At 53.4% G+C, this 27,839-nt stretch overlaps 1 protein-coding gene, 1 long non-coding RNA gene and 1 other non-coding gene across 4 annotated transcripts; 1 reads left to right on the top strand and 2 right to left on the bottom strand.

The window, feature by feature from the left end:
• Window positions 1-15,809: 15,809 nt before the first annotated feature.
• TRNAE-UUC (transfer RNA glutamic acid (anticodon UUC)) lies at window positions 15,810-15,881 on the bottom strand. The gene has a single exon. It is a non-coding gene; the product is annotated as a tRNA-Glu (tRNA).
• A 412-nt stretch (window positions 15,882-16,293) lies between these two features.
• Window positions 16,294-27,210, top strand: LOC137482633 (ras-related GTP-binding protein A). Of its 2 annotated transcripts, XM_068205114.1 has the most exons (10): window positions 16,294-16,369; window positions 16,908-16,941; window positions 18,776-18,875; window positions 20,011-20,077; window positions 20,722-20,944; window positions 21,362-21,457; window positions 22,212-22,334; window positions 24,593-24,684; window positions 25,500-25,615; window positions 26,732-27,210. In XM_068205114.1, the coding sequence occupies exons 2-10, from the start codon at window positions 16,915-16,917 to the stop codon at window positions 26,827-26,829; spliced, it is 942 nt and encodes a 313-aa protein (XP_068061215.1). In that variant the 5' UTR covers window positions 16,294-16,369; window positions 16,908-16,914; the 3' UTR covers window positions 26,830-27,210. The 2 variants fall into 2 exon arrangements, with proteins under 2 accessions (XP_068061215.1, XP_068061214.1); XM_068205113.1 differs by lacking the exons at window positions 16,294-16,369; window positions 26,732-27,210 and adding an exon at window positions 25,742-26,459.
• Window positions 25,321-26,819, bottom strand: LOC137482634 (uncharacterized). Its single transcript, XR_011004171.1, has 2 exons — window positions 26,687-26,819; window positions 25,321-25,637 (listed from the first exon to the last, which is right to left on the bottom strand). It is a non-coding gene; the product is annotated as an uncharacterized lncRNA (long non-coding RNA).
• Window positions 27,211-27,839: the final 629 nt, after the last annotated feature.

The raw sequence follows: 27,839 nt of genomic DNA, 5'->3' as shown, positions 1-27,839 counted from the left end.
AGCACAGCTGGCACTGCAGGAGGGCTGAGCCACCATGGGATGGGACTGCTGCCACCCCCCTGACCCACAGGCTGCCAGGGCCTGCTCTGACTCTGGCAGTGGTGTTTGTACTATTGCATTTGTATTTTAATTTTCCTAATAATGAACTGTTATTCCTATTCCCATGTCTTTGCCTGAGAGCCGCCTAATTTCAAAATTATAATAATTCAGAGGGAGGGGGTTTACATTTTCCATTTCAGGGGAGGCTCCTGCCTTCCTTAGCAGACACCTGTCTGTTCAAACCAAGACAATGGCCTCCAGTGCCACATCCACGTTTTCTGAACTCCCCAGGGATGAGGACTCCAGCCCTGCCCTGGGGTTGGTCATCCAGGGACACCCAGGGACAAGCATTCCTCAGCTTTTGCAGGAAGAGGGAAGTGGCAGAGCTTCCCTCGCACAGGAACCTGTTCCACAGGCTCCGGGAGTGGGTGAGTGACAGCTGAAGGCTGAGCTCTACTGAGCAGCACAGCTAATTAGCACCTAATCTAATTAGCACCTCCTCGGCTCACCCCTCCACCCAGCCCTTCCTGAAGGCTGCTTGTTGGGATTTTTGGCACCCGGTGTTGGGCTGCAGCACAGCTTTGTCCTCCACGTGCCCATCCTGCCGGGAATGGGACCCGACAGGATGGAAAAGGAGGGATCCTGTGGGATTTGGGTGTCCAGCACATCCTTCCCAGCCTGGTGTCCCACCCCTAGCACAGGGAAATGAAGCAGGTCATGGCATCCCCCAGCTAATCCTAGACATTTCTCTCCAGGAATGCTGGGTTTGTTGCTCCCAGCTCAGTTCCTTGGTGGCAGAAACTCCCTCACCTGCAGGGAAAAGGTGGAAACCCAACGCTTTTCCCTAAATCCCAGAATATCCCCCCAGCTGGCAGCCAGGAGCTGGGGACACAGCCCCTTCCCCTTCTGCCTGGGTAGCTCCGAGGTGTTGCTCGGGGATTTTTAGTGCTGGGGCTCCTGCAGGGCCAGGAAAGGGGTTTGTGCCCTGTTATCCATGCAGGAAAAAGCAGAAATTCCACAAACCCCGTGGAGACTGCACTGCAGGAGCATCCTGGGAGGGAGCTGGGGATGGGGATCCACAGGGGGAGTGGTGTCCAATTAATTCTGTCAGAAACACTCCAACTCACCTCCCAGGAGCCCACCCAAACCTTCCACAAACAAACCTGGAGAGGTCCCAAGGCCTCCCTGTGCCCTGTGCCTGTCACTGCGAGTGCCCCTCTCTGCTTTCCCTTCTGTGGGCCAGAATTGTTTCCAGAATGATGAACCCGGAGGGAAATGCTCCCACTTGGCAAAGTGAGGCTGTTCCCAAACCATCCTTCTATTTATTCCATGAGGAATCTCAACATTTTTGTTTTCTGCTCCAGTCAGGGCCAGAGGAAAGTTTGGGCAGAAAAAAAAAATCTGAAGTTGAATCAGATCTTAAGCCTGGATTTAAAATGGATGACATTAAAAGAACCCAAAAAATCCAGCAAAGAATAAAAAATCCCTAATTCTCCTCCTGATCTCCCTCTGCTGCCTCCTTGTCCTCCCATCCACTCTTCCCATCACCTTCCCTTGCTCTGCTCCAATTATAGATCCCTCCAGGCAGGGACCTGCCAGTGTTTCTGTCAGGGAAGTGCCAAGCCCATCCTCGATGCTTTACAAATAATCACAGGCAACACATATTTTGTGAAATATTGAAGGTCTTCCTGTTAAAAAAAAAAAAAAAAAAAAAAAAAAACTCTCTGCCATATCAGACACGATGAAATGTCAGTGTGCCATCCTTCCTAAATTAACATCCTTCCCTCTGTCACTCCTGCTGTGGCACATGGGAGCCCAGGATCCATCTCCTCCTTCCCACAGGGAAGAATTTGATTTTAAATCTGAGGCACAAACTTGTATGCAGTTGAATGTCTGAGGTGGGTAAAAACGAGGGAAAATCATCTCAAATCTTCTTTAGCTGCCTTTCTTTGCTGCCCTTTAACTCTTCATTCCCTGAAATCACTCAAAACACCTGAAGGATGATCACCCAGCACCCTGTTAAAGGCTGCAGAGTTCTCCTTGTTCTCCTTTGACTTTTCCAAGAGCTGAGCATGTCAGGAGCCTTGCAGCCCATTCCAGTGCTTGACAGCCCTTTCCCTGAAGGAATTATTCCCAAGCTGCAGCCTGAGCCTCCCATGGCACAGCCTGAGGACCAGAGAAATCCACTGATGGGAAGGGTCCCATGGAATTGGGAACTGGGAGGAGTTTCAGTGCCCTGAGATGGGGTGGGGTTGGCAATATTTGGGGAGAGGGATTGGGCAGGTGCTCCTGGGGCCTGAGGTGCTCCAGCTTTCAGGTCTCTCTCCAAGAGCACTCTGAGTTTATTTTCAGGCTGGAAATTGTGCCAGGAATTTGCGTGGCCAACGTGGATCTCGAGGATTTGAGGTGACAGCTGGGAAAGAAATCTGCTGCTAAGGCTGCACTGGAGTTATTTCCCTCTTTCTGCCATCTCTCTCACTTAATTAAGAGCCCAGCCTTCTCCTGGGCTGGAATTGAATTATTTGCTTTCACCTCCAATCTGCCTGAGGTGGAGTGAGCTGCAGTGGAGCTGGCAAACACAAACAAATCCCATCTCCACGGGGTTAAGGGGTTCAATTGTGTTTCTCTCAACCTCTCCTGACCAGAAAGTTGGGATTTGCTCCCTCTGCCTGATCCCTCTTGCTCCTGTCTGGAATTGTTTTGGGGAGCAGAATGTTCAGGGCTGTGCCCCCAAAGCAGCTCAGGCTGTGTGAGCACAGCAACTTTCTGCAAGTTAAATCTGCTTCTATTTCTGGATTTGAAAAGGAGCTGAAATGCCAGTGGTGATGTAATGTTCATTTACATTTAGAGTCTGTTTCTATTTATTTTTGCTCCTATTAACTGCCTCTTGATTCTAACAGTCTGGGGGTTTCTTTATCCACTGAGGCTCTCTTTGCCATGAACAGCTCATTTTTTACCTAAAGCCTGCCAGATTTTGTGCCTTATTCAGTCCAGTCATGAAGAAAAATGACAGGTAGAAGGGGAAATGGATGTTTCCTCCCCAAGGGAAGGCTCCTAAATTTGATAGGAGCTGCTTCTCCAGGAACTGCTGCCTCTGCCACTGGAACGGCTCTGGAAGGAGCTTGGAGGGGATTATTCACCTCGGCTGTGTCCTGGATATGCAGAGCTGGGAGATGCTTTGGGGTTGAGATTTCCTGGGCCATCTTCCATAAACACGAAGAGATGGATTTAAAATACCTGCAGAGCTCTGATGTGCAGCCTGTGGCTCCTGGTGCTGCTCCAGTCAAGGGGTTCCTCAGCCCCAGGGCAGGAGAAAAAGGCAGAAAGTCCTGGGATCACGGGGTTCTTCATGCTGGAAAAGACCTTTAAGACCACCAACGTCAGCCCCCACCATGGTCACATTAATCCGTGTCCTTGGGTGCCACGTGTTTGTCCCTTGGACTGAGAGCTGAAATATTGCAGGTTTATTTTCCTCCCTGCTCTCATCTCCTTCAGTTTCTGGGCTCACTTTTGTTGATGCAACCTTCTGGGGTGCCTTTAATTTACCCTGTTCAAAGGTTTTGGGGACCACTGCCTTCCTTAGTGTTTGATCTGCTTTCTGAAGGGATAAATGCTCCAGTGTGGCTTTTTAAAACTGGGCAGAACTGGAGCTGGCACTGGCAGCAAGAATTAAAGCACGACAGTTCAGCTCTGCCTTCAGAGTGAGCAGGGACTGAAGGATATTGAAGGATTTTGTTGTTTCTATGGCTATAAAATCCTTGGAAAATATAACCCAGCAGCTTTCTCAGTGCTCTTGCTCACCAGAACTCCAAAGAAATGCTCTCAAACCCTTTATTTGTGGGGTTGTTGAACAAGGAGAATGCAAAATTAAAGAAAGGCTCAGGATCCATCCTGGAGCTTCTGTGCCCCCAGCAAATCCTGTCCTTCACAGCTCACCAGCCTAAAAATGCCCCAATAAACCCAGCCAGGGGAAAGCTCTGACTCTTTTTCCCCTCAGGTGGAAGTTTAAGGCTGCCCAGGTAAGCCCAGCTCATCTGAAGCTGAAAAAACATGCAGAGAAACGTCCTGAAATCAGTTCTGTCCTCAAGGCTGGGCTTAACTCTCCTTCCAGGTGTAGCTGGGCTTGGTTTTTGCTGAAGGACAGAGCTCAGTGCCTTGATTGAGGATCAGGAGATAGGCCAGGCTTAAATCTGTGTGGGCAGGCAGAGCTGGAGCTGCCAGGTGCTGCTGGCAGGGGTGTTCAGTTCCAGCTGCACTCGAGTGATAAATGAGTGGGAAATGCAGATTAACACAGGCAGGAACGGGAGGGGAAGTTGATTTATCTCCCCCTGGTTTAGAAGGCTTTTATTTCCCTCTATTTCAGACCTGATTTATTCCCCCTGAGGTTTCAGTGGATCAGCTGAGCTGGGAAAGCTGGGAACAAGCTCCAGTTAGCAGAGGGGCAGTGAGGGGGCAGGAATATTCCTGAGCACGTCCCAGATGTGCTGTGTGTGTGTCCTCTGTGCATCCAGGGAACCTCTGGCTCTGCTCTCCACAGGGCTGGGGGTCATTTTTCACCCCACCTGCACAGCCATTAATTTATTCCCTATTTTATACATTTAAGAATCTCTCTTTATCCCACAGTAGGAGGGAACAGAATGAATTCAGTCCTGGAAGCATCTCAGAATATCTTTACCACATTCTCCTCTTTTGTCAAATCGTTCTTTTTTTCCCAGTTTCTCATTTCATAGGTTTGAAACTGAAGCTATTTAGAGCCTTCCCTTTCCCTTGCTTCTCCCTAAATATGTTTTAGGGCTGCCAGAAGGGTTAAGGAAACACACAGACATCCCCTTATGGGGAAAATGGGGAAACACATCCCAGCCTCCTGCTTTTCTCTCTCCTCACAGCCACACACATTTTGATTTTGTCATTGTTGTCTGGTCATTGTGGGGAAACAGAATGAAAACAGGCAAAAGAGAGCAAATCAATATGCTCCAAACCCACTTCTTAAAAATTAGGTTATTTAATATGGCCATGGGAGCTGGCAGTGGTAGAAGAGGAAGGTTTTCATATTATAAATGTTTAAAAAACTGGGAATCTGCTTCCCTTCACACTTCCAGCAGTTCCCTTGGACAATTAAACCTGCAGTTGTATGTATTGCATCCCTTATTTCCTCATTTGTGTCTCATCTAGGGATGATATCCATCAACAATTTGGGGTTTGCTTTCCTGGCCAACACAGCTAAGGGACTGTAGGTATAAATATAAAATATAAATAGAAATAATAGAAATAATTGCTCACAGTCTGTGGGTGTTACACAAGGGAATCTCCACTCTGGGATGCACAGGCACTGCTGGCTTTGGGCTTTCTGGGGGAGCTCCAGCAGGGTCATTCATGTGAGTGGACTCCAGGGCAGACTGTTCCCACCGCAGTGCTCCCCTCACTCCAGAGCCATGGAAATGGCAGAATTGAAGGAATCTCTGCTGGATGTTGATTCCCACTGAACCTTCAGAGTTCTCCCCTGTGGGTAAAGAATGACAGAACCACGGAATTCCAGCCTGGGTGGGGTTGGAAGGAGCTTAAAGCTCACCCTGTCCCCTCCACCACCGCCCCAGGCTGCTCCAAACCCCGGAGTTTCAGGAGAATGCAGAAGTTTGGTGAATCCATCTGGGAGCAGAGTGGGGGAGCAGATGCAGCTTCCAAAGCCTGAAGGGGCTCCAGGAGAGCTGGAGAGGGACTGGGGACAGGGGTTGGAGGGACAGGACACAGGGAATGGCTCCCAGTGCCAGAGGGCAGGGATGGATGGGATATTGGCAGTTCCTGGCTGGGAGGGTGGGGTTAGGGTTAGGGTTGGGATGGGATGGAATTCCCAGAGCAGCTGTGGCTGCCCCTGGATCCCTGGCAGTGCCCAAGGCCAGGTTAGACAGGGACTGGAGCAGCCTGGGACAGTGGAAGGTGTTCCTGGAAGGTTCTGGAAAGAACACGGGTGGTTTATTTTGTTCTGGCCTTGAGGCATTTTGTGAACCAGCAAGGAAGGGTTGGACAAATCTCATGGAGCTCGGAATTAACAATAAGAGAATTCTGTAGGTGGGAATTCTCTGTCCTGTAAAACACAGGGATTTCAGGGCCGTCACTCCTGCTTTTCACTCAGGAGCCAGAATTTGGCCCAAGGAGCCTGGCAGGAGCCGCTGGAGCCCTTTCCCTGAGGGTCAGGCTCTGCTCAGGAGTGCTGCAGTTGGCCCCACGGAGCACTCCTTGCACTCTGGGAATAATTCCTCCAGCAAGACCGATTGAATTCCAGAGCAATTCACTAAGAAAGAGCTGAATTGCTTGGCAGGATAATGGGGGCAAGAAAGAACCTGGCAGGAGGGTGAAACCTGGCAGGTTTCTTTGACCAGAAGAGTCCCAAATATAACAAGTGAACCAAAATTCCCTCAAGAATCATAAATAAGGAACTGAATCCCTCACTCCAGGCTCATCTGCTCAAGACCTGCTGCTGGTGTGTGTTTGAAAGCCAAGCTCCATCCTCCCAAAACCAGAATAGTTTTAGAGCCCCGAGCCACGAGCTGCTGAAGAACACAGAAATAATGTTGTTATTGGAGTTGTGCTAATTCCATCTCGTGTCATTACCTTGCTCAGTCTGGGGGAAAAGGATTCTTAAAGGATGGGGGTTGCTCTTTAGGGGAAGAGTGTTTGTGTGGGTTTATTGCTGCTGGGTTTTAAACGTTATGGATGATGTTGGTAAAGTCATAATAAGTGGAAAGTGGTTTTACTTCTGGTTTTACCTCTTTCCCTGCAGCTTTTGCAATTATTAAAATGCAGAGGTTACAATGTAATTTGTTAAAATCTCTTCTGAGGGATGCAGAAGGAATTATTCCAAGTGACTCAGACCTGCTGAGACTGGAGGAGCTTTTCAGAAAGGTTTGGGAGTGTCTGAGCGAATCCGGGAAGGCCCTGCTTAAATAATGAGCTGCTAATTGCAAATTTATGGATCAGCACCAGGAGTTTTGGCCATGTTCTGGAAACTGCCTCCCCTCATTCATTCCTGTCTCCCATGGGAGGTGGTTTATCCAGAGGGTGGATCAACAGACCCTTGGCTGTTGGTTACTCTGATTTCAGGTTCCCAATTTGCCAAGCCAAAGGGTGGTGTTGGGGTGAGGAGGTGAAAATCCATGGGTGTGGAAAGGTTAAAGATCAGTGGGAAGGAGCTCTGGAATTTGGGAATAACAGGAGTCCTTTGGCATTGTCAGACATTTCTGGGAATCCCAGCCCTCCCTGTCCACCCCTACAAACAAACCAGAGCCTTCCAAACAGAAATGTTCCTTGAGCTGGTTTGGGAGAGGATTTCAGGATGGTGAGGAAAAATCATGGGATGTCTCTCTCTAATTCCTGCTCCCTGCAGGCTCCGGACACATGTGAGCACAAGGACTCCAAAATCCACAGGAGTTTCTCTTTGAGCAGCTCCCACGGCCCCTTGGGCTCGGAACTGGCATGCAGAGATCGGGGGGAGCACCAGGGGCCTCCCCACAGCCCTGTGTCCCTGTAGGATCCAGCTCCTGGACAGCCCTTTACCTCCAGGGAGTTTGGGGATACCCATAGTGAATCCCCCGAATCCACGATTCCATCTCACCCAGGCTGGTTAAGACACAAATGCCCTAAATGTGATTTTAATCCTGATTTATGCAACTCATCCCATTCAGATTTGGGGGTCTGTGTGTTTTTGAGGGAGGGGAAGCACCAAAGGGGGTTTTGCCTTGGCCAAAGCTGTTCTGACACCCTGGGAAGGCGATCTGCACCTTCCCAGGGCATGGCTGCGGACCTAACTCAGGGCCAGGGTATATTTTACAGGATATTTTGCTCCCTGTTTCTGGCAGATTTTCCCATGGGACAGCTCCAGTGCTTTGATGAGTGAGAAGCTGCATTTTCCAGTAAAATTTTAGGGATTGGTCTGAGAGTTTTGCTCCTCAGCAAAGAGGGTGGAACTTAAACCCTGGGTAATCAACCCATGTTTTTAGTGATAAATGTGAATCAAATGAAGAGATTTGACCTAACAGGTGTTGGGAAATTCCCTATCTGATAATCAAAGCTTAAATGTGGAATTTACTGCTTCCAAAAAGTTTTGAGTTGTGCATTATACAGCAAGTGATGTGCTAAAATATTTCCTTAAGGAAAAAGGAACAATAAATAGAAAAAGGAAAAACAGGAGACAGAAAGGGAAAGAAAATGGAAAAGAGAAAGGGAAAGAGATGGAAAAGAGAAAGGGAAAGAGATGGAAAAGAGAAAGGGAAAGAGAAGGAAAAGTGAAAGGGAAAGAGAAAGAAAAGTGAAAGGGAAAGAAAAGGAAAAGAGAAAGGGATGGAAAAGAGAAAGGGAAAGATGGGAAAGAGAAAGGGAAAGGGATGGGAAAGAGGGAAAGAGAAAGGGAAACTGATGGGAAAGAGAAAGGCAAAGAGAAAGGGAAAGAGAAGGCAAAGAGAAAGAAGGAAAAATTAAATGTAAAAATAAAATTAAACAAAAATGAATGTAAAAACAGAAAAAGAAAGGTACAAAGAGAAAGCAAAATAAAAACAAAGAAAGGAGAGAGAAGGAAAAAATATGAAAATATGAAAAGGAAAAATAAGTTAGTAAAAACTGATGCTTCAATTTTATAGAATCTCATTTAAATTAAAATTAGAAGTTTATGTTTCCTCTAGGGATGGAACCAAGGATAACCAATGGTGCCAGGTGACATGAGTGGAACAGGATTTTCTGAGTGATCCCTGCTGAACTGGATAAAATAACAGAGCAGAAAGGCAGTTTAGGGGGCCCCTGATATCACCAGAACCTCCTCCAGAAGGAGGAAGAATCCTGGCTAAATTCCAGCCATGGGATGTTGAGGGGTGTTCCTGCCTCAGCTCTGTCCCTCTGCTCTGCTCGGGGCTGTGGGATTGGACAGAGCCAGCCCTGCAGCACCTGGGGATTCACTGAAAAGGGATTTTGTCACTAAAAACCACTCAATGCCTCTTGTGCTGAGGGGCTGGGACACCTCCGAGCCCAGCTGTGGCCAGCTGCACAGGGCAGCTGCTGCAAAGCTTCTTCCTCCTGCTGCCTGCGCTCATTCCTGCCTTGGAAAACCCTTCCCGGAGCCAGCGGCTCCTCGCAGGCCTGACCCCGCTGCTTTCCTGGAGACAGGAAGAGAAATTGTCCGGCATTGCCACGAACTGCTCAGCAGCCACAAAAACCTCCCTGTCACCAGTGGGGTCACACTCAGCACCACACTGCCTGCAGCACAGGGACCTCTGGCTGCCACCGAGCGAACTCCTGCGCTTCCAGGATGGATGGATGATGGAGGGATGGATAATGGATGGATGGATGGATGGATGGATGGATGGATGGATGGATGATGGAGGGATGGATGGATGGATGGATGGATGGATGATGGAGGGATGATGGATGGATGAGGGATGGATGAGGGATGGATGGATGATGGATGGTGGATGATGGATGGATGGATGGATGAGGGATGGATGGAGGGATGGATGGAGGGATGGATGATGGAGGGATGGAGGGATGGAGGGAGGGATGGATGGATGGGTGGATGGATGGATGATGGATGGATGATGGAGGGATGGAGGGATGGATGGATGATGGAGGGATGGATGGATGATGGATGGTGGATGATGGAGGGATGGATGGATGATGGATGGATAGATCCAAGTGCTGATCCCTGCACTGACAGCCAGACCTGCAAGGTGCAGCCTGCTCCAGGAGAACATTTGGACGCATGAGGGATTTGCCTGAGCTTTCCTACCTCTCCTAATTATTCTGTTTTACATGTGCAGGGAGTTAATTTTCTCTCTGTGTCTAATTTTCTATTCTAGTTTTTCTATTTCCAGAAGCTCACGTTCTCTGGGCTGGAATTACACGTTTCCCTTTCCCTGGGCTGGGCCCAGGAGCTGGGTTGCTTCTTCTCAGCATCCTCTGTGGCTTTTCCCAATGCTTTTCCCTGTTTTCCCCCTATTTTTTGGGATGGAAATTTGCCTTCGTGCCTCATTTCAGCCCTCCCAGGGTGCTGCTGGAAAAGCTGCAGCCCATGGACAGGGTCACTTGGGCAGGATTGAAAACTGTCTAGTGGCCAGCCCAGGGAGGGGTGGGAAGGGTGGGAATGGTGCCATATCCAGCTGGGACCAGTCTTGTGTCCCCCAGGGATCAGCACTGAGCCCAGTTCTGCTCAGTATCTTTATTATGATCTGGATTAGGGGATGATCATCAGTAAATTCACAGATGGCACCGAGCTGGGTGGGATGTGGATCTGCTGGAGGGCAGGCAGGCTCTGCAGAGGGATCAGGACAGGCTGGATCCATGGGGTGACAGTAGAACTGTGAGGGTCAACAAGGCCAAGTGCCTGGTCCTGCCCTTGGGTCCCCATGGAATGCTCCAGGCTGGGGGAAGAAGGGCTGGAAAACTGGGAAAGACCCTGGGGGTGCTGAGGAGAGTGGCTGGACACGAGCCCAGGTGTGCCCAGGTGGGCAAAGCCAAGGGCACCTTGTGCCAGCCGTGGTGCGACAGCAGGAGCAGGGCAGTGCCTGTCCCCTGTGATGGCACTGCTGGGGCACCTCCAGTGCTGGGGACAGCTCTGGAACACTCCCGGCAAGACCTGGAGGGGCTGGAGCGTGTCCAGGGAAGGGAACGGAGCTGGGAAGGGGCTGGAGCCCCAGGAGAGGCTGAGGGAGCTGGAAAGGGGCTCATCCTGGAGAGGAGGAGACAGCCGTGGCTGCCACCAGGCAGGAGGACACCATCCCTGCCCCACTGCTCTGTGTGTGTGCAGGACCTGGACAACAGCAATCCCAGCCCATGGAATGCCCCACCGTGCCACAGTTCTGCAGGAATCCCAAGCACCAGCGTCCCTCCCACAGGGACAAATGGGAACTTTTTGTTTGTGGCTCAGAATCACCTGGAAAACTCTGCCCGGCCGGGTGCTGGCACCCCTGACCCCAAAGCACTTCCCAGCCCGTGCCCCAGCCCGATCCAGAGGCTGAGGGAGCTGGGAAGGGGCTCAGCCTGGAGCAAAGGAGGCTCAGGGGGGCCCTGTGGCTCTGCACAGCTCCTGACAGGAGGGGACAGCCGGGGGGGTCGGGCTGTGCTCCAGGGAACAGGGACAGGAGGAGAGGGAACGGCCCCAGGCTGGGCCAGGGGAGGCTCAGGGTGGGCAGCAGCAGGAATTTCCCCATGGAAATGGGGTCAGGGATTGGAACTGCCCGCTGGGGTTTGGAGCGCCCATCCCTGGAGCTGGCCAAGGAACGCCTGGCGGTGGCACTCAGCGCTGTGCGCTGGTGACAGGCTGCGCGCGGGTCACAGGTCGGATTTGCTAACCCCGGATTTGCTAACCCCGGATTTGCCAACCCCGGAATTGCCAACCCCGGATTTGCTAACCCCGGAATTGCCAACCCCGGAATTGCCAACCCCGGAATTGCTAATCCCGGATTTGCTAACCCCGGATTTGCTAATCCCGCCCCAGCGGTCCCTCAGGGTCGGGACGGGCCCGCGGGCTGCCCGCGCCTGAGCGGCACCGACCGCGGCCGCCAGGGGGCGCCAGGAGCAGCGCGCCTCCCGCACGCGCAGCGCCCGCTCCCGCGTCCGCCGCCCCGCCCGCGCCGCCTTAGGCACCGCGCGGGCGGCGGAGGAGCTGCACTGCCCGACCGGGAACGCCACGGGAACGCCGCGGGAACGCCGCGGGAACGCCGCGGGCCGCGGGAGCGCCGCGGGCAGCGGCGGTGCCGGACCTCAGGAACCCGGAAGAAGCGGCGGCGCTTCAGCCGCGGCAGTGCGCAGGCGTGGAGACAGAAATGGCCAATCGCAGCCGGCGGCGCGGTGGTGACGTCACAGGGGCTGTGAGGGAGCCCTGCTCCGGGAAGCGGCCGCGAAGGAACCGGGAGCGGCTCTGGGGCCCGGGAGCGGCTCTGGGGCCCGGGAGCGGCTCTGGGGCCCGGGAGCGGCTCTGGGGCCCGGGAGCGGGTCCGGGAGCGGCTCTGGGGTCCGGGAGCGGCTCTGGGGCCCGGGAGCGGCTCTGGGGCCCGGGAGCGGCTCTGGGGTCCGGGAGCGGCTCTGGGGCCCGGGAGCGGCTCTGGGGCCCGGGAGCGGCTCTGGGGTCCGGAAGCGGCTCTGGGACCCGGGAGCGGGTCCGGGAGCGGTTCTGGGGCCCGGGAGCGGCTCTGGGAGCGGCTCTGGGGCCCGGGAGCGGCTCTGGGGCCCGGGAGCGGGTCTGGGAGCAGCTCTGGGGCCCGGGAGCGGGTCTGGGAGCGGCTCTGGGGCCCGGGAGCGGGTCTGGGATCCCGGACCTGGAGCAGGGCGTCCCAGGGGTCACACGGTGGCTTTACTGGGCTTTAGGAGGGTCAGAGGAAAGAGTCGCCGGCTGTGGGTGCCAGATCTCCCTGGAGGGCCGTGCCGAGGGAGGGGCTGGCCCTGTGCTGCTGCCGGCTGGATCTGCTTGAGGGACCTGGAGGAGGTGGCTGCGGTCCTGTTCGTGTCCTGGAGCTGGAGGCAGCAGGAGAAGGGCAGCAACCCCGTCACACATCCTCCCCAGAGGAAGAGTTGGAGGTGGTCAAGAGAAGGAGCTGCTCCAGGCTGTGATTTATCCATGATGACCTTCTCCAAACAGTGTTCTGCTGGCTGGCAGCTGCTGTCACACTTCCCAGCATGGCAAGGAGGAATGTCCAGCCCTTGCCCTGGGTTGGGGTGAATATTGTGCTGATTTATGGCTGGATGCACAGTGAGGGTTAAGGCAGACACTCTGATTGGCATCTGGATGTCCACAAGCTCATTAGCAGCTCTGTGCAAGATGCACTTGCCCTGTGTAATCCTGACAGCTTTTTGGGAGGATTCTGCAGCCTTCAAAGCAGGAGATAAGGCAGGAATGTTGCAGGAAAGGAGGACGTTGTGGCTGGAGGCACAGCAGAGGCACGGCCGGCTTTCCAAGCAGAGCTGGGAAGAGAAGGGAATCTCCGTGTGCTGCTGGAGGCTCCCTCTGACAGGGCCCAGGCCTCTGATCATCCCTGAGCCCCTCCTCTTCCCTGATCCCCTCCCGGAGCACTTGGAGTTGCTGCCAGACAGGACACGAGCAGCTGCAGAGGGGATCACGGAGGCTGTGGAGCAGCTCTGGCAGCCTGAGCTGCCTGCACAGCTCTGTGGCATCCATGTGTTCTTGGGGAGTGCCACCCTGGGCAGTGGGAGCTGTCCCTGCCCATGGCAGGGCTAGAACTGCATGAGCTCTAAGGTGCTTCCAACCCAAACCAGCCCGGGATTTGGTAATTAATGACTTTGTGCTAATTACCCAGAGCAGCACTGGCACAAAGACTTTGTGCCCTTGGCACACCACCTCCTCCAGAGGATTTTGCTGATTTTTGGGGTGTTGGAAGGACTGAGTGGCACACACAGGGCAATGCTGCCCTGCATTTGAATAACATTTATTGATCCCCTGCAGTCAGAGTGGGGCCAAGGAGACAAAGAAAGGGCTGTCTGGCAACTTCTCCTGGTTTAAAATTGCCCAGAGCTCTAAAGGTGCCTCACTTCCCTGGGCACGGATAGGTGGGAGCACTGATAGCCCTTTGTGCTTGTGTGAAACACTTTCCTGCTCATTTTGTGGCTCTGTGTTCCATAAAAGAGATGGAAATGTTCAGTGTGTGAAGAAAGCCGTTCAGTGAAGGCAGGGAGAGCCTTGGAACAGAGGGTCTTGGCATTTGCTGAGCCCTGAGTAGAACTTTGATGAGAGCAGGGAAGCCCAGGCTGATTTTTGTACACATTTTACACAAAATGTTTCGGTCTCTGAGTTTTGGCAGCTCAGTTTGGATTTTTTTCCCCTGACAGTAAGGATTCTGTGGGGTCACTGGTTTGTTTCAGAGCAGTACTGGAGCCAATTAATACCTGGTGAAGCTGTTTTTGTCTTGTGGGCTGAATTGAAAAATCGGGATTTTTCGGGAGTGAGCACAACTTCCTGCCTGCTTTCCTGTGCTGCTGCTGCTAAAGATGAAGGGCATGCTGGTGCTTTTTATCTCTGTGCAAACAGCCCTGCATCCCAAATCCAGGGCAGTCTGTCAGTGAAGGAGTGGAGCCCCACATCCCTCAGCTCTTTGTGGTCTGCCAGAGTCACAAAAACAGGAGTTTGAAGTGTTCAGGGGCTGCACTTGGCTCCTGGAGTGAGGGGTTATCTCTGCACAGCCCCTGAGCTTCACTTTTTACAGCTTTTGGGTTGTTCAGTGGAAATTTGGCCAATAAAACTTCAAAAATTACCAACTTGAGTGTAGAGGATCTGTGAGCAGAAGGCTCGTGCTGAACAAGGACAGCTCAGAGCAGCTGCTGGCAGCAAGTGAATGTTGTCATTGTGCAGCTCAGTTAGAAACTGAGTTCCAAAATTGGAGACAAGTTGTTCTCCTGCAAGAACATCAGTGAATTAGACAGATTTTATCATAATACTCTTACTTTGGACCACTTTCTTCCAAAATCTGCTTTAAAAATAGAGGAGAGGTCCAGAAGGAAAGGGGGTGGGAGAGGAAAAAAAAACATTTTATTCTTTTCCCCCTTCACAGCTAATCAGACTTGGATTTTTTTTTCTGTTTAATTGGGATATCTGAGAGTTTAGCAAGAGGAACAAAGAGGTAAAATGGCTCCAAATTCTCGCGGAGCTTGGCACGGTTTTAGGGGACACAAAGTTACTGTCACAGCTTCTCCTGGGATTTGTTTTGCATGAATATAACACTAACACAGCCAGAGTCAGACAAAACTCTGCAGTTTGGGGTTCAGGGTCTGACGAGGATATTTGAAATGCAAATAGAAAATACTTGTTAAAATCAAGTACAAGAAGAAAGGGGGGGTGGGTGTTTTCCTGACATATTTCCTGGTTTTTAAAGGAGAAATCTAAACCCATTTGTATGTTCGTGTTGGCTTTAAAAGCTTTAAGGAATACGGGGGGGAAAAAAAGCTTCAAAACCCGGAATCCTGTAAGACCAGCACTGCCTTTCCCACCCGTTAAACAATCCAAAGTTTGCTGGAATTTCCTTGGAGCTGCCTGAAAGTGCCAGGTGCCAAGGGACGGAGGGGATGAGGTGCCAGAGCTGGGGAGGGGGTGACAAGGCTCTGAGGGGGGGACACGAGGGATGGCTCAGAGGGGACACACAGTGTGACTGATGGCTCTGAGGGGGGACACAGCAGGGATTGATGGCTCTGAGAGGGACGGCAAGGCTCCAAGGGGACACCCGAGGTGATTGATGGCCCTGGGAGGGGACACTCAAGGTGATGGACCCGGCTCTGTGGCAGCAGCAGCAGCTCCAATGATCTTTGGAAGCCAGGAAACCCCAGCAGATCTCTCCAGATCTCCCAGTCCCGCAGGTTTGGGGGAGCCCCAGGAGTGCCTTCAGCAATAAATGAGCCCCCACATCTATAAATCTGTATATCATATGTGGATTTTTATATATGCATTTTCAGCACAATCCTATTAGCCTTGAGGACATCAGGGCGGTTTAAAACACACGCTGGGACACAAGCAGGAATTTTCTTGCTTGCGTTAGAGAAAAAGCCAATTAGCAGAATGTTAAGTAGCCGCGGGCTCTGTGCTCCCATGCACTTGAATGTTTAAACAGGTGGGAGGCCGGGTCTGCAGGAGCAAAGCGCTTCCTACGGCTTCAGGAGGCTCCTGGCACCGAGAAATTTTGCCGCAGAGGTGCAAAAATCAAGGCCTGAAGGAGTTTTGAGGGAGAACGTGCGGAAAAATAGGAAAAGAGGGCGGGAATTTTCCCGATTCGACAGGAAAAAAGATCAACTTCCCATACCGGGAGTCGAACCCGGGCCGCCTGGGTGAAAACCAGGAATCCTAACCGCTAGACCATATGGGAGGCGTTGAAGGCTGTGGTGCCCGCGCGCCCCAAAGCTCTACTGCCCGCCCCGCTAATCGCCACAGTGGTCCCGCCGGGCCCCGTTGTGTTGTTCCACGGAAAACACCGGGAGTCACCGGGAATACCCGGTATTCATCGGGAGCTCCCCCAGTAAACGCCCCCGCCTTGCCAGAAAGACTCTGCCCTTATTCAACATGGCGCCCGGGGCGTCGGCCGCCCCGCGCCCGCATCACGTGACGCCGGGGGCGCGCGTGCGCGGGGCGGGCGGGGCGCGCGCTCACGTGACCGGCGGCGGCCGCCGAGCGCTGGGTCCCGTGAGCGCGGAGGGCGGGGCGGGGGCACCGCCACAGGCCCGGGCACCGCCACCGCCCCCGCCGCCCGGCCTGCCGGGGCTCCCGCCGGCAGCGCCCCCCGAGCCGCCGGAGGTACCGGGGGTCCCACCGGCATCGTCCCCCAAGCCGGCCCCGAGCCGCCTATCGCCGCCGGAGGTACCGAGGCCCGGCCCGGCGGGCGCGGGGGCCGGGCCGGCTGCGGGGCGTACCGGGGGAATGGCGGGGATGGGGCTGCGGGGCATCCCGGGGGAATGGCGGGGATGGGGCTGCGGGGCATCCCGGGGGAATGGCGGGGATGGGGCTGCGGGACATCCCGGGGGAATGGCGGGGATGGGGCTGCGGGACATCCCGGGGGAATGGCGGGGATGGGGCTGCGGGACATCCCGGGGGAATGGCGGGGATGGGGCTGCGGGACATCCCGGGGGAATGGAAGGACATCCCAGGAGAAGGGGCTGCGGGGAATCCAGAGGGAAGGGGGCTGCGGAACATGCCGGGGAAGGGGCTGCGGAGGGACTCCCGGCCCGGCCGCAGCGATCCCAGCCGGGCAGTGGGAGTTCCCCGTGGCCCGGAGCAGGGGGAGGGGAGCTGGGGCTGTGTCAGCGCTTCCCCAGCACCGGGGGTGGTGGGATTGGGATTGGCGAGCGGAGCCTGTGCGTGTGGGAAGCAGCGATCCAAGGTGGGCTTCTCTCTGCAGGTGTGTGATGCCAAGCACAGCCATGAAGAAAAAGGTAAGGACGAGGAGGAGAATCCTGTGTTTTCTTTCCCCATCCCCACCCAGGAACACCGTCTGTTGTCTCCATCCCTCCGGCTGGGGCTCTGGTGCCTCTTGGAGTCAGTGCTGCATCCTCTGCTGGAAGTGCCAGGCGTTAAAACCGGGTTTAATCCTGGTCTGGACGGGCTGGGTTCCTGCAGAGCCTTCCCCGGCAGTTGCTGTTCCCCGGGCGCTGCTGGGGCTGTTGCAAAACCCTCTGTAAAACCCTGTGCTCAGGGAGGAGGATCTGCTCCTGTCCCTCCCCTGTCCCTGTCCCACCCTCCCGAGGTGTCCCCTCGGGGCTCCTGGGAGGATGAAATTTTACGGTGGGGAAGGCGCAGCAGCTCTGGGCATCGCAGGGGTGGGTGTATCCCAGCAGGAGCACAGCCAGGGCTCTTAAAGGAATATCTGGCTGCTTTTCCATGGTGAGGTGGGGTTGGGTTCCCTGCCTGGCTCTCCATGCTGCTGTCTGACCCCTTTGCAAGGCTTCTGCAGCCTAAACTTTGGGAATTGGGGCTGGATTGGGCCGTGCCTCAGAGTGGGATCGAGTTTCTGCTTGGGATTTTGTGCTGGTGCTGTGAAATAAGAGCTTGGCTGTTCTCTGGGATCAGCTCAAGGGGACAGGACAGGACAACATCCAGGGTGGCCTCCCCCGCCCTCCTGGATGTGGAACAGCCAGGACCACTCCTTGTTGCCAGTCCTGGAGCCTGTGGGCAGCTTCCCTTTGGCCAGGGTGCTCCCAGCCCGGAGCTGCTGCAGGGATGACCCGAGCACACAGGACTGGGGAGTTCTGCCGTGCTTTTGTGCGAGGCTGTGGCAGCTCCTGCCCTGCTGTCCAGGGCGAGGGGAGGCTGGGCAGGCACTCACTGGGCTGTTCTCCTGAAATCCCTCCTGGATGGCAGACTTGCAGGGCTGCTGCCAGGAGCTGCATTTGGCTTTGTGACTTGTTTAACAGCTGGGTTTTGTGAGCAAGGCTGTGTTGGCTGCCACTGATGGGTTTGTTTTGTTTAATTTTTATTTTTAGATCACAATGTAAAGCCTTGCCTGGTGTGACTGTATCCCCTCGTCCCCACCCCCTGCATTCCCTACTTTTTGGCTCCCTCTCCTTTCCCCTGAGGTCTGCAGGGATGGGACATCATGGAGCCAAGAGTCTCCTCTGGAGAGGTGCCACTGGAGCCATAAAGGGTCTCCCCTGCTCTGGGGACCCTGACCTGGGTTGTCTCATCTGCTTTTCCTTTTTTTTTTTTTTTTTTTTTTTTTTTGTTTGTCTTCTGTCACCTGAAACTGGGAATGTCCCTGGTATTTGGGGAAAAGAAAACCAGTCATTTTGTGGGAAGAGCTGTATTAGAAGGTCTTTAAGGTCCCTCCCACCCCTGTCTGGTTAGGACAGAGTGTTTGGAGTGGAAAACCAGGAGCTGAGGGTTGGTTTTGGTCTGGAGAGTTGAGACAAAGCTGTTCCTCATTTTCAAAATCCTTTAGTGCCACCAAAGCCATCAGGTGGGAGGGGCTGGGAATGGGGAGGCAGCTCCTGCTTTTCCCAAGTCCTGTCCACGTTTTTGGAGAGAAGCATTCAGTCTGACCATGGCCCTGTCACCATGGACAGCAGGGAGGTGGGATGACCATGGCCCAGGGACCAACCAGGAGTGGTTGGGATCTGTCCTGCTTCCCTCGTGCTCCTCTCTGCCTCTCTCCTGGTGCATTCCCAGCTGTTCTGTGTCCAGTGCCTTTGGCAGTAAGATGTCAGCTCGAGGGAGCTGGGAAGGACTCGGTGCTCTGTGGGAGCTCATTTTTCCTTCTTTCCCTCTGTGCAGGTGCTGCTGATGGGTAAAAGTGGGTCTGGGAAGACCAGCATGAGATCCATTATCTTTGCAAACTACATCGCCCGGGACACGCGGCGCCTGGGGGCCACGAGTAAGGAACTGCCGGCCCCATTCCCACATCCAGGGCTCCAGCGCCCTCCTTAGAGGGGTGGGGCCCTTCCCTGCAGCGATCCCTGGGTCGGGTGTGTCCCTGCAGGTCCTCCCAGCTGCCACACCCCGCCGGGATCAGCCAGGGACAGGCAGGAAGTGGAGGCAAGGGAAAGGCAGCACTGGGATCGGCGTTGCAGCTTTATTGTTCAACTTTTAGCCTTAACTCCCTTTTTTTGGGGAGCAGGAAGCTGCCTTTGCTGCTTTATTGTTCAACTTTTATCCTTAACTCCCTTTTTTTAGGGATCAGGAAGCTGCCTTTGCTGCTTTATTGTTCAACTTTTAGCCATAACTCCCTTTCCTTTGCTGTTTTATTGTTCAACTTTTAGCCTTAACTCCCTTTTTTGGGATCAGGAAGCAGCCTTTGGTGCAGCTGCACCTGTCAGAGCCTCCTCTGTGTTGGTGGAACATTCCTGCTGTATCCAGGGATCTCCAGCACAGGGATCCTGCAATGCCCCTGTGGTTTTGGCAGGATGATGCACTGGGCTTAATGAATGCCTCTCCTTTTTGCCTTTCCAAAGCCTTTGTTCGGAAAGAGCAAGAAGTGATTCCTCTGGGGGAGGTGGATGAGTTGTTTGGATCTGGTGCTTCTCACTGGGAAGGGCCTGTGAAGATTAAATGTCAGAGATTGGTGTAAATTTCCTCTTTACCATGAAGTTTACATTCCCTGTGTTCCTGGTTTATTTTGTTAAGGATGGCTTGAAGCCCTGCAGAGTCATTCCTACAATATCCCAGGGATCGGGGAATGCGTGAGTGAAGGGGAACACTTGCTGCACTTCTCAGGAGAGCAGTGGGCAGGGAGGCCTGAATTCCTCTGGGAAATGGTGTTTTGGTGGGATTTTACAAAGCGGGGCTGCTTTGTGAGGAATGCCCATCTCTGGAAGTGTCCAGGGCCAGGCTGGATGGGGCTTGAAGCAACCTGGGATAGTGGAAGGTGGCAGGGGCTGGAATGAGGGCATTAATCCCTTCCAGCCCAAACCAGTCCATGATTTTTGATGCCGATTTCCATGATTTTTGGCTGCCCACGCTCTGCCCTGGGTGTGTGGTGCAGTCAGTGAGCTCCTGCTGTCTCTTTGCAGTTGATGTGGAGCATTCCCACGTTAGATTCCTGGGAAACCTGGTGTTGAACCTGTGGGACTGCGGAGGGTAGGTACTGATTATTCCTGGCCTTTCTCAGCCTTTGGGGGAGGCTCTGGGGAATCAGGGATGGAACAGAATGGATTCTCCTCCCCTGGGATGAGGTGGTGCCGAGGGAATGCTCCTTCTGCTGTCCTGTGGTGCTGGAACTGCTCACTCCAGCTCCATCCAGGTGGGATTTGTGCAGAGAGGCCATGCTGGAGGTTGATCCTGTGGCTCCTGGAAGCAGCTTTTTTCAAGGAATGCTGTCCCCTCCTCAGCTCCATGGCCTCTGGATTGTCTCAGTCATGCTCAGCCAGAGTTAAAGGAGATTTAAATCCTGGGATTTACGGCTGAACTGATGCTTTGGGTCACATTTCACCTGTTCCTGCTGCTGTGGGGTTTCACAAACGGCTCCTTAAGCCAGCCTGGGGCCAGAAGCAGCAGGACACGAGGGAAGCTTCAGCTTCCTGTGGGACTGGGGGGCTGATGCTCTCCAGGAGCATCCAGCTTTCCTTGGGAATGCCCAGGGCATGGAGCTCCAGCCTGGCCTCCCGAGTGGGGGCTGCAGTTCCAAATCCCAGCCTTGCCCTCCTGGCAGGAGGAGTGTCCCACAAACCCAGCGTGCCGGGCAGGAGCTGCTCTAAAGGGAGTCTCCTGCTCTGCTCCCTCAGCCAGGACACCTTCATGGAGAACTACTTCACCAGCCAGAGGGACAACATCTTCCGCAACGTGGAGGTGCTGATCTACGTGTTCGACGTGGAGAGCAGGGAGCTGGAGAAGGACATGCACTACTACCAGTCCTGCCTGGAGGCCATTCTCCAGAACTCCCCCGATGCCAAGATCTTCTGCCTGGTGCACAAGATGGACTTGGTGCAGGAGGACCAGCGGGATCTGGTGAGGAGCTGGCAGTTGCCATGGAAACGCATCCCTTGTGCCATGTGGGTCACACCTCAAAGGCAGCCCCTCGGGGCTGTTCCTCGAAAGCTTTCTCAGATGTTCTCAGAGCTTTTCCTGCCTTCTTTTAAAGTGTGTCATCCTAGAATCCAGTGGAAAACAGCAGTGCTGATTTTTAGGGACAAGAAAAGCCTTTCCTGCCTGGTTCCAGAGCTCCCAGCACACCTCAGCTCCTTACAACCCAAACAATTTTGGGATTCTGCAGCAAGACATCCCTGGCCCTGTGGCTCCCTGGGAGGGTTCCTGGCCAATCTCTGCTGCAGTATCCCAGAGATCCATGTGAAACTCATCCCATAAATCCATACAGCAACCACGGGAGCATTTACACTCAACCCCTAAACTCTCTTTGTTCCCCAGATTTTTAAGGAGCGTGAGGAAGACTTGAAGCGCCTTTCCCGGCCCTTGGAATGTGTTTGTTTCAGAACTTCCATCTGGGATGAGACACTTTACAAGGTTGGTGCAGCTTCCTCTCCACATCTGCCTTCCCACTGGGAGCAAGAGCAGGAGGAGGATCCCTGGAGCTGCTGCTGGTGTGTTCAGCTCTGCAGCAGCTGTTTCTGCAGGGTGTTAGTGAAACCTAAATTAATCCTAGGTTTAATTAATTAATTTTTAAAAGTCAGGAGCCTGTGGTAAATACAAGGAACTTGGCAGACAGGCATCCCAAATATCCCCCTGGCTCTTGGGAAGGGGGAGTTTGGGCACTGCCCCACACCTGGGTCAGCAGCTGGGCAGGGAGGGGAGGCTGAGCTTGGAAAATCTGAGTGTGGATGAACACAGATGTTGATCCCAGCATCCCCCAGTCCCTCCTGGGCTTGGTCCTAGCTTGTTGGGATAAGGTGGAACTTTGTTTGGGTTAGGGATGAGCTGCCAAGTGTCCATCTGCATGCTGACCTTGCTCAGGATTAAAAATCTCTGTGAACTCGAGTGGGAGAAGGAGACAGAAGCATTCCCAACTTAAAGCAGGGATGATTTAAGTCTTGTTCAGCAGCACTGTAGTTTCTCTGCCTGCTGGAGAAGAACTGGAGCCAGGGAAGGGTCTCCTCAGGTCTGGGCTCCCTCTGGGACCTGGGCGCGGAGGGCAGAGAAGCTTGTCAGCCTTACCCAGGCCGTCAGCACCCAGGAGTGCCAAAAATCCCCCTGGGAGCACATTTCTCATGAGGGGCTGAGGAGAGGAGCTGATGGGACCTTTCTGTGTCTCCGTGTCCAGGCCTGGTCCAGCATTGTCTATCAGCTGATCCCCAACGTGCAGCAGCTGGAGATGAACCTGAGGAACTTTGCTCAGATCATTGAGGCAGACGAGGTGCTGCTGTTTGAGAGAGCCACGTTCCTGGTGAGTTCCTGGGATGGATTCCCTGGGTGGAGCCTCCCTTTCCCTCCCCTCTGCTCTGGAGCCAGGCTGGGAGAGCTGGGGGTGCTCACCTGGAGAGGAGAAGGCTCCAGGGAGAGCTCAGAGCCCCTGCCAGGGCCTGAAGGGGCTCCAGGAGAGCTGGAGAGGGACTGGGGACAGGGGATGGAGGGACAGGACACAGGGAATGGCTCCCACTGCCAGAGGGCAGGGATGGATGGGATATTGGGAATTGGGAATTGTTCCCTGGGAGGGTGGGCAGGCCCTGGCACAGGGTGCCCAGAGCAGCTGGGGCTGCCGTGGATCCCTGGCAGTGCTCAAGGCCAGGCTGGACACTGGGGCTTGGAGCAGCCTGGGACAGTGGGAGGTGTCAGGTTGGAAGTGGATGAGTTTTGAGGTCCTTCCAAGCCAATCCCATTGGGATTCCATGGAGTTGGGAGGTGCCAGCCCCAGTGCAGAATGCCCTGATGCAGGCCTTGGATTCTGAAAGCAGCTACTGGGACCCTGTGGCCCACAGGACCTTCCCAAAATTCCCCCTGCAGCAGCTGAGCTGAGGTTTGGTTGGGGTTTCCTCTTGCAGGCTCTGGGAGTGTTTCATGTCCCCATTGTGTGGGACTGCTCTGAGAATCCCCCTCTGCACAGGGCAGGAACCTTTTGTAGCTTCACAACCAAACCTTTTCACTTCCTCCTGCTGGGGTATTTGAGCTGGACCTGATTTCTTTTGATTTTTGATGTTCTGCAAATGCAGAGCATGGATGGGGGCTCAGCCATGATGTGCTGCTTTTCCAGGTCCTTGTGCTCCCAATGCCTCTGCAGAGGTGCTGGATGAAACCACTCTTGGTGCTTTTCCATATTCCTGATTGCTGGGCCGGACTCTTCCCACTTTGCACCAAACTCTTGCTGAGCTGAAGGGAATACTTGAATTATTTGGAGTGTTTTCCTTGCTGGTGATTTGGAAATGATGGAGGGAATTTGGGAAAGGAGCCATTATTTTTTTCTCTCCTTAATCTATCAGAAACAAACACTCACCATGCCTGGCAAGTTCTGCTTTTTGACCTTTTGGAGATAATGAATAGTTCCACCTTGGGGTGTGTGACAGTGTGATTGTTACAAGGACATTTTTAACTGAAAGAAATTATCTTTGCTACAAAATTTGTGCACTTAATCTAAGTGCAGTGGTGACTTCTTACAAAACTTCTCCCTTTTTTCATATATTTAAACATTCCCAGGACTCTCTTCTCTTGAAGGGAAATCTTCCTGTGAAAATCTATTTGGGAAATTTTATTCTGAGAACTTTATTCTGATATTGTGTTTAAATTGTAGTGAAGAAACCTCATCTGGGAAGTTTAGGAAGGAAATTGAACGCTGGGAACTGCAAGTCTTGAATGTGGCTAAAGCTGTGCTCGGGCAAGTTTAAAAAGTGACGGATTTAAGGTAGTTAAGGGAAAAGAAAAGAGAAAAAAACCCTAAAAAACCTGTTAAATGTGACTCCCTGAATAGAGCAGTTTCACATCCCTGTGCAAGGGCTCCTGACACATCCAGTGAGAGCTGATTTTGGGATTGTGAAGAGCTCAAAGCAGCTGGCCTAAGGTTTTGAAGAGGTTCCTGTCAGGTTTGCTGTGGGGATGGAGCTGTTTGGGCAGGAAATGCAGCTCTCACTCCATGTGGCTGAGGAGTAAAGGGCTGGGGCCACCAGCTCGGTGAGAATGTTTATGGAGATGTTTTCAAGGGTTCCTAAAGCCCTTCAGATCCTCTGGGTGCTGGCATCCAGGCACTCAGGGCTGCTCCCTCTGCTCTGACTGGAGTCATGGAGAAGGAATTCCCAAGGAACCAGCTGTCTTTGAGCTGCTTTTCTTAGGGAGGAACAGCTTGATTTGGCTTTGGGATCACTGCCTGTGCAGGATGGGGAATCTCCAGCAGCACCTTAGCAGGGAAAATCCCTCACAGCACTCGGGCCATTCCTGAGGCGATGGACACACTTTTTTACTCTGCTTCCACCTGTTTTGGGATCAAGATTTAAATTGCTGCTGAGGTGAAGCCCTCAGCCCTCAGGGGACAGTGGTGTCACCAGGCAGATCTGTGCCATCCTGTCACTGAGTTTCTCCACGAGAATTTCTGTAAACACTTCCCAAGATCCAGTCAGCCAAAGGCAGAGGGGATCCCTGCCCTGCTCGCCAGCCATTCCCAGAACTGCTGTGGGAGAGCTGTGCTGGATTCCCTGACTGGCTGTGCCCCTTCTCCAGGTGATTTCCCACTATCAGTGCAAGGAGCAGCGGGATGTGCACAGGTTTGAGAAGATCAGCAACATCATCAAACAGTTCAAGCTGAGCTGCAGGTGAGCTGCTCCCATCAGCACTGGGGAGATCAGGACTATTCCAGCTTTTCCCAGAGGGCTTTCCAGAGAATCCCAGTTCCACTCCTCAGCAGCTGGAATGCCAGGGTGGAATATTGCTGGAACACAAAGCATTAGATGTTAATTTAACTCCTCCTTTGCTCATGGTGGGAGAGCTTTGGTGCTGTTTTATTCCAGGCCTCCTTCTCCTGGATCAAGGCAGAGGAATTCCAGGGCAGAAGTGATCAGAAGTGTTTCTCTGGGAAACTGGGAATGGAGAGCTCTGCTCCAGCCCAGGCCCACAGGGCTGCCTGGGGAGGACGAGGCTTGCAGACACTGTTTATCCCTGTTTTCAGTGGAAAACTGGGAAGCTTGGCTTTGCACAGCCCTCAGGCTCCACTGCCAGGTTAATTCTGAGGGTGTGTGGAGCTGGATAAAATGGAGAAGTTTTTTGGGGGGGTCTACAGATTTCAGATGTCTCCAGATATTCCCATTTTATGCCTGTTTTCTACTGCTCATTCAGAGTGTCAGCTGGGAATGGCTGAGCCCTGGTATCCATAGGGAGCAGGCCTGGTCAAGGGGTTGTGTCTGCAATTTCCTTCAATGCACAATCAACTGATATTGTTCTCATCTGGCCCCAAACTGAGGAATTAGTCTTTAAAACCAAGCCCAGCCAAAGCCCTGCTGTAACCACACCTTGCCAAGTGGGAATTCCAGCTCCTCCTTGTTCCCAACAGCTCAGATCAGGGATTTTGGCCATGTGGGCACAAAAGCTTTTCCTTCACTCTTTTTCCCCCCTTTATTTCCTTGTTTTTCAGTAAGCTGGCAGCTTCTTTCCAGAGCATGGAGGTCAGGAACTCCAACTTTGCTGCTTTCATTGACATCTTCACATCCAACACCTACGTGATGGTGGTCATGTCAGACCCCTCCATACGTAAGTCAGAGCCAAGAAAAACCTGCTTGTGACAAAAGAAAAAAAAACAGAAAAACCTCAAAAAAAAAAGTGGAATTAGTCCAGTTTCAAACATGTTTCTCTTGGAAAATGAGTTTTTAATTACAGAACTGATTAAGAGAGAGGGATTGAGTGTGAGCAGAACCCTGCAGAGGTGGCGGCACAGCTGAGCTGGTGCTGCTGCCACAGGGAGCCACCAAACCAGACCTGGCTGAGCAGGTCGTGCCTAAAGCCTATTTTGGGCAGTTGGGAGCTGGCAGCCCCAGTGATTTTTGGGGAGGAAGCAGAGCTGGCTCATATTTGGGTGTTGCTCTGGCTGCCTGAGCTGTCTCGGGTGGACAGGCTCTAATTTTAGCAGCCTCTATTTATCCCAAGGAGGAGCTGCGGCACTGCCAGCCCGCAGCCCCTGGGAGCAGATCCCTGTTTACACAGCTCTTGGAATTTCTGCTGGGAGCTCAGGGGCTCCAGGGACACTGCCCAGCACTCCTCAGGCCTGCTGCTGTGGTTTCCCTGCCCTCCTCACTTGGGGAATTAGGGACGGTGGGGGATCTCTGGCAGGGAGGCACCAGCTGGGCATTGCTGGGCTGGAAGCAGCTCTGGGATGAGCAGCTCTGCCTGGGAGAGGCTTTTCCTCACGTTCTTCTGAGATCAGCTGACCATCCCACACTAAACTTTGCCCAGGCCTTCCCACATTAAATTTTACTCAGACCATTCCATGCTGAATTTTGCCCAGACCTTCTCATGCTTAATTTTTACCCATCCCACATGAAATTTTGCCCAGACCTTCCCACATTAAATTTTGTCCAGGCCATCCCAGATCTTCCCCCACTGAAGATCCCAGATCTTCCCCCACTGAATTCTACCCAGAGCATCCCACTTAAACCTTGCCCAGACCATCTCACATGAAGTTTTACCCAGCCCTTCCCACCCTAAGTTTTGCCCAGCCCAAAATCCCCCTGTGGATTTTGCCTGGCTTGGGAGCAGCAGGATGCCCCAGCCCCTGCAGACAGAGCTGTTGGAGCCAGGCAGCCCTGAGGCCGTGGTGACTCTCACCCTTTTAAACTTCTTTTTATCTCCCCTGTCCCTTTTCCGTCGCAGCTTCCGCGGCCACGCTGATCAACATCCGGAACGCCAGGAAACACTTTGAGAAGCTGGAGAGGGTGGATGGACCAAAGCACAGCCTGCTCATGCGCTGATCCCAGGCACTGGGGCTTTGGGGGGAGAAAAAACAGATTGGGACTACTTCTTTTTAGGAGAATCTAACACTGTCCATGTCTTTGTTGGGCTTTGAAATGAGTGTGCTGCTTGTTTTTTCTCCTTATCACGTTGGACACTAGAGCTGGAGGCTGGCTGGATCCGCTGCAGACCTTCCTGAAATTCCCTGGCACGGGAGGGTGGGGAAGGAGCAGGACAGGTGATGTGCCCGCAGGGGGTGTGGCAGAGCCCTTGTGGATGCGTGGCTGCCGGCTGATGGGATATTTACTGTTTCCTTGGATGGTTGCTAGAATAAGTTTATAAATTTCTCCTCATCTTTGGTCATGGAAATAAATTTTTGCTACCAGGGATTTCAGATCTGAGAGCTTTGCAAAGTGGGTTTGCTTTCTCCCAAATCCCAGGGCAGCTTTGGGAAGCAGGAGCTGTAGGAGCTGCATGGCTCCGTTCGTGGTTTTGGGGGGATTTGGCTGGAAGCCATTCCAGAGTTTCACTGGGAATCGCTTGGCAGCATCTCCCTCCCTTTATTCTCTCTTGCTGCATCAAATTACTGTGTAAAAAAGGGTGTGGTGCCTCCGTGCCTGTATCCCTGCCCACACACCCGCTGGGAGGGGAGAAATCCACCGGGGCGAGTCCAAGAGTGGGAACAAGGAGCTAAAAGGGCCGGAGAACCTGGGGCCCCCACACAAGAGCTGCCAGCCCCCTCCATCCTCCCGAATTCAACACCCGCGTCTCGCACCGCCCACCCGGCAGCTGCCGTGCTGGGGCTGGGGAGTTCCAATGGGAATCGTCCCCGTGGGAGAGGAGCTGTTCCCAAGGAGCCCCTGCCGAGCTGGGAATGGGCCGGGCACGTGGCCCAGGTTGTGTTTGCCGGGGTGCAGGTGTGGAATACCTGGAGTAGGAATCGTGGAACAGCCCTGGCACAGCCGCTGTTCCCCCACGGAGCTGCCCCGTGGTTGGGATCAGACCCTGCTGGGAATGTCACAGCTTCCCA

This window comes from Anomalospiza imberbis, chromosome 14 (assembly GCF_031753505.1).
Source record: "Anomalospiza imberbis isolate Cuckoo-Finch-1a 21T00152 chromosome 14, ASM3175350v1, whole genome shotgun sequence".
NCBI classification, from domain to species: domain Eukaryota; kingdom Metazoa; phylum Chordata; class Aves; order Passeriformes; family Viduidae; genus Anomalospiza; species Anomalospiza imberbis.
Note: the sequence above shows the minus strand (reverse complement) of the source record. Positions and strands in the feature narration are given on the sequence as shown.